Source organism: Oenanthe melanoleuca, chromosome 28, assembly GCF_029582105.1.
Source record: "Oenanthe melanoleuca isolate GR-GAL-2019-014 chromosome 28, OMel1.0, whole genome shotgun sequence".
Taxonomy (NCBI): domain Eukaryota; kingdom Metazoa; phylum Chordata; class Aves; order Passeriformes; family Muscicapidae; genus Oenanthe; species Oenanthe melanoleuca.
This window is the reverse complement of record NC_079361.1, coordinates 5,771,486-5,777,172: the sequence shown is the minus strand read 5'-3', so window position 1 is coordinate 5,777,172 and position 5,687 is coordinate 5,771,486. Positions and strand designations below refer to the sequence as shown.

Genomic DNA, 5,687 nt, shown 5'->3' with positions numbered 1-5,687 from the left:
GTGACTGATCTCCAGGCACTGGCTCTCCTGGGACTCTCCAGTCTCCCACTCTGCTCTCACGCTACTTTCTGCTGTGATTCAGACACATCTCGGGAGCTGCAGCCTCTTGCCATCCCTGTCCAGCACTGCTTTGCTGGCAGCTCACAGCTCTTCTCCTGTCCACCCCCAAACACCTGCAGAAAGTATTTACTACAAAGAAGTGGGGAGACATAGGCACAACAGAAAAGAACAAGTGAGAGGTTCCCAGAACTCCCAAGTCGCACAGTCTCCCCTTTTTCCTGTCATTCTCTCCCTCTGTGCTTGGCCGCATACCCAGAAAAAGGAGACCTGACCAGAGACAGGACAGGAAGCAGCAAGCAGATTTCCTCCTCTGAGCTGCTTATTTCACAGCACAGCAGGTCTGGATATGAACAGCCTGGAGTCCCAGTCCCGCTGGAAATGGCAGGATTTGAGTTCCTGGTCTGCATCCTGCAAACCCCCAGGAGAAAGGGGCCAAGGGCTGAGACACAGAGCACTCCCCCTCCTCTGCAGTGCCCCCGGCAGACGAGCTCCTTGCCTACCTCTGATTGCTGACAAGGAGGAGGACAGAACCATTCTGGATATTGGCTTCCTTGAGAGTCTCGTGCTCCTCGAGCTGCCTGGAGTTGTAATAAAAAGTTTTCTTCCAGGACGTGACGCCCTCCCGCACCAGGAGGGCGCGCAGGTCCATCACCGTGTCCCTGGGCCGGACGGTCAGGGGCAGCAGCAGGTCCTCCTCAGCCAGGTGCACCTTGATGTGGAACCTCTTCCAGCGGGACAGGCTCCTGCGCAGCGTGTCCATCGCGCCCGGCTCGGCTCGGCTCAGCACAGATGTGGCTCTGGAGAGGCTGCAAACAGCTCCAAACCTCCTGCCAAACCTGTTCCTCCCAGTTGCCACGCTGCATGCTTCACATTCCAGGGAAGAGCTCACCTGGCTCCACGAGCCTGCTGGCTGGGAAACATCTCCGTGAATCATTTCCACACACCCCTAAACCCCATCATAATTACAGTGTCTTCACGAGGTACTCTTCATTCCAGTGGCTTGAAGAGGACTTTTAAAGCTGGATCTCCACAGACATTAGAAACGTGGGTGCATGTGAGAAATGAATGGGCTTAGCAACCTCGTGTCTCCTGCTCTAAAAAGCCGCCAGCTGGGGAGATCAGTTAGCAAAGCAGGCATTTAGCAACCTCACAGCTATTTAACATGGCCACGTTAATGAAGAGAAGTACAGCTGCATAGTGACAAATTCCTCACAGAGATAGAGCCCGGCTGTGTGAGCACCTCTGATCCTTGCAGCGCAGATTCCCTCAGGAGATCTGCAGTTACTGTTCCCAAACGATCTGGGACCCTCCAAAGGGGCAGGACTCATTCACTCCTCATCATCCCCTCAGATCTCCGCTGTTGACTCACATGAGCCCCTCGATGGTTCATCCTCCTGCACTCCTCTCCTTTTCGATCCTAATTGCTGAATTGCAATTAGGGCTGATTGCATCCTGTGCATGACGAGAGTGGGATCAGCACCTCAGGGCCGCAGCACGGCAGGCACACAGCCGGCACACAGAGGAACCAGGTGACACAGGTGGCACACAGAGGAACCAGGTGACAGGTGACACAGCTGGCACGCAGAGGAGCCAGCCACTCTTTGGGAAATGCATTGGCACCTCTGGAAGGAAGGAGTTATGTCAGCCACAGGCTGGAATAGACTGATCCTGCAAGGCAGACTGGCAGCCACAAGATGATACTTCAGAGCAAACACCATGAAGATAAGGAAGCCTTTTTTACTCTTTTTCTCGAAAAGATCAAGTCACCCTCTTATCTTGTAGGTAACTTTTCTGAAGCTCATATTACAGGCATTAATTCCCTTGTCCATTCTCCTCAACATAGACCAGTATCTTCAGACCAAAGCACTGCAAGACAGTTGAGTTCAGGATCTGCTCTTCACTAAAAAGGAGCTGCTCTTGCCTAGCAGATAACAAAACAGTCTGATTTTCAGATTAGGCAGCAGTCAGCTCCCATTGAGAATAAGAGAAGTGTCCACTCTCCCAGGAGGGAACAAGGAGGATTCCACCTTTCTTCCACACCTCCCTTTTCCCTCCCCAGCACATCATGTCTCTGCCAAGAACAGCAGCAAATATCTTCACTTACACCACAGGCAGTGGAGATTTCCCTGGGCAATTGAGAAGAACTAAAGCTTCCACTTGCAACATTTTCTTTCCAACTTGGGTCACTCCAAAAGTATAATTGCTTTGGTGGGGTCTGGGATTCTTGGGTCCTGGTTCTGCCACTGAGTTGCTGCAAAGGCTTGAGATGAGTCATCTCATGCCTTGGTGTTTTTGTTAACTCACCTCATGACTGCAGGATGGTGTAACACGTGTTCATTAAGCACCTTATGGGAAACAGGAATTTCGTTGAGCACAGTCATGGTTTGGGAACGTTTAAGGATGCCTGGATCTACAAAAATGCCAATAACCTTGAAGACAGAACAACACTACCCCTATTAGAGATGGAGAAACTGAGGGATAAAGCTCTTATAACCAAGAAAAGCAAAAGGTCAGGCTCTGGTCCCCATATTCAGGTACCTCAGGTCATTTCCAGAGACCTGCAGAAATCCTCAAGCCCAGGCCTGGTGATTCCTTCTCCATTGGGGTGACACTCATTGAGGGAGCCAAACTTCATCTCTGGTGTAAGGCCAGAGTCTGAGGGGTAAAGCAAGGTCTGATCCAGTTCCCAGAGCCAGCCAAGGGCAGACTCTCATTGACGGCAGCCAGAGCTGGAGCAGCCCCAGACGCAGCGTGGTCTGAGAGCTCTGGCCAACAGGATTGGCCCAGAGAGAGCCAGGGAGAGCAGAAGGCACCCTCAGTTAGCAGAGCCTGGCTGCTGTCAGCCAGTCCGTCAGCTCCATCCTCCCGGCATACGTGACAGCCTGACAGTTGCCAAATACCTCCCTCAGACACCTTTCAGACAGAGCCTGTTTATTTTTAGGACAGCTCTTTTCCATCAAGGCTCAGATGCAAATCATTCTAGAGAAAGCAGGGATGGTGGCAGGAAGAAAGCAGCTCTTATTTTTATTTCTTTCCTATGATGTGGTTGCAAATTTTCCTCATGTACCCCCACTGCCCACATTGGGACCTTCATTTTATGAAAACGGATGATATCCTAGCCTATGAAAGCAGGATAAGGAGAAGTATAGCAGTGAAGTCATTTATGAAATACTGAAGCAATGAAATCCTCACTGGAGCATGTGAATGTCTAATGCCAGTTTCAATTAATTCTGGATTTTTCATTAAACCACTATTAAAAGCAAGAGGACAGGAGAAATAAGGGGAATTGACTTGAGCAGTATATTAAATACCTTAGTTTTGCTTGAAGATGTTTTATTATCTGCCCAAACCAATTATTTCACCAGCTCCTGATAGTTTGTGGGCTAAACAGAGGTATAAGATAAAGTTCTAGATGGTCTTTCCTCAAAATTATTTTCATTTCTGTCCCCTACCCTGCACCTGTCTCTGGTGATGTCTCTGGTATGTCATATCTGGAGGATAAGACATGGTGTTGGAGTTCTGGGAATCCATAATAAAGTGTTACTCTGGCATTATTTACAAATCAAATAAAAACTTGTTGACTTAAGCTTTTCCCCATATCGAGGGCAAACAAAAGACATGCAAATATTCAGAGACATTCATTAGGAAAGCCTGAAAAGCAATTTAAAACCCAGGTGGGCTGGGATTTTTTTTACACACTGAAGAAATAAAGCAACAGCATTTATAAAATGTCTCCACTTCTCAGAGCTTCCTTACTTCATTGACTAGAGCAAAAGAGAAACACCTGCCTAAATTAAATTCTTTGTTAAGATGTCTCAAGATGGTTGAGATGATCTTGGGCCTTATAACTCCTTCTCAAAATGACAGAATAGAGATACTCATTCCTTAGGTGGGTGGGTTTTTGGTGGGGTTGTTTGACAGTGGCTGTTCTGCTGTTTGCTCTGCTGCTCTCCTTGAAAAGGGCAACAGAGAAGTGGGATGCTGCTCAATAAGAAAATAAAGGTTTCGATAAGGAAATAAAGGTTCCAATATGGAAATAAAGGTATCAATATGGAAATGTTTCTTGCTACCAGGAAATAAAGAAACCTTTATTTCCTAGTAGCAATCATAGGGAAACTGAAACATGTGGGAGAAATCTGATCCTGATCCCCCTGGCAGAACCTCTAAGTCTTTGAGGAAATGACTCAGCAGTGCTGCTGCTCTGCCAAGGCAGACCCTTTGCTGATCCCTGAAGCCCTCTGATCCCAGGACTTGTGCTCAGTAGTGCTGAACACTAAGGATTTTCCTCTGATGTCTCTTTGGGGTGACTGTGTTTGGAAGCAGAGAGGTGACCACCCTGGTCAGGCTGGCCGGACTTTACACCTGCAGTGCTACAACACTGGGTGCCAAAGAGGCGCTTTTTGTGAGGCTCCCAAAAAGCCTCAGCTCAACTGGTGGGCACATTCTCAGCCCTAACACTGCTCTCCTTCTCCATTAGCCAAAGGTGCAGAGAGAAGGTTGCAGCACTGTGGACTCTGACACCCACACTAGTGCTGGGGAGCAGGAGGCTGGGAAAGGTTCATTCCTAAGTGAACAGCTGGGCAGCTTAACAGCGACACAAGGTTATAAATCTTCAGTCCAATATGCAGCTGTCACCTAATTCATCAGTGCCTCGGATATCTCAGGTGATGGGACAGCTTAAGGCACTGGTATTTCTATTTCTAAAGTACCAGAGGCTCTAAGTAGAGCTGCACCACCACGTGCCAGGATGAGTAAGGCCTTTCCTACCACTCAGTGCTTTACTCCTCCTGAGACGTGCTTGGTTATGAAATGACTGGGCTCACTTTATATGTCAAGTTACATCTACAGTAAATGAACAAAGAGGTAATAAATGATTAATAAATGCTTTAAGAAATGAGTAATTAAATGCAACAGCTTTTTAGAGTCCAATGGATAAGCACAAAATATGTAAGCCCAAGTGATAACGCTTTCTCCTGATCCAACTTATCTGCAGCACACTGCTCACATCTGCAAGAGGGCTTAGGAACACTATTAACTTCTTGTGCACCAGGAAGAAAGGGCCTTTCTGTGATAGAGGAGCACTTCTCCTGGGGATTAAGACAAAATCCTCTTTGTTTAGACATTTTAAATCCAGAAAAGCTGGAAGGTGCTTCCTTTAATGTGTACGGGAGGTACGAGCATCAACCTCCCCTCCTTGCCTGGCACAGGGAAAGTGCCAACGTCTTCCTGCCCTGTTCTGGGCCACAGTCAGGAGCTCTCCATCTGCTCCACCTGTATAATAGATTCTTTTTTTAAGATAGTACTGTCATTTTTCTGCTACAAATGAAGATTTCTGCCACTAACACAGGTGAAGTCACCAAGTAAAGCAGATCTTGCTGCAAGTATCCCAGTCAGATTCCAAAAGGCCCTACAACTGCCCTGGCCAGCTTCCCAGCAAAAATATTGCACTGCTTGTTGGTGGACTGTTTGGCATGGAATTGAACTTCAAACAGCCTCCAGGAAAAAAAAATAGGGATTTAAATTTCATTTTGAAGGAGAAAACCTGCCTGGGTTTGGAATCTGCAAGTTTTCTGAGCAAAAGTTGGATGTGAGTTGGTGACATTTTCTGGTGTAAAAGGCAATGTGAA

At 47.5% G+C, this 5,687-nt stretch overlaps 1 protein-coding gene across 1 annotated transcript; it reads right to left on the bottom strand.

Moving 5' to 3' along the window:
• Window positions 1-556: 556 nt before the first annotated feature.
• TINCR (TINCR ubiquitin domain containing) lies at window positions 557-820 on the bottom strand. The gene has a single exon (XM_056512956.1). The coding sequence runs from the start codon at window positions 818-820 to the stop codon at window positions 557-559; it is 264 nt and encodes an 87-aa protein (XP_056368931.1).
• Window positions 821-5,687: the final 4,867 nt, after the last annotated feature.

Excerpts from the sequence above, each read along its gene's own strand:
- TINCR (XM_056512956.1), bottom strand. The coding sequence starts at position 820 with ATGGACACGCTGCGCAGGAGCCTGTCCCGCTGGAAGAGGTTCCACATC.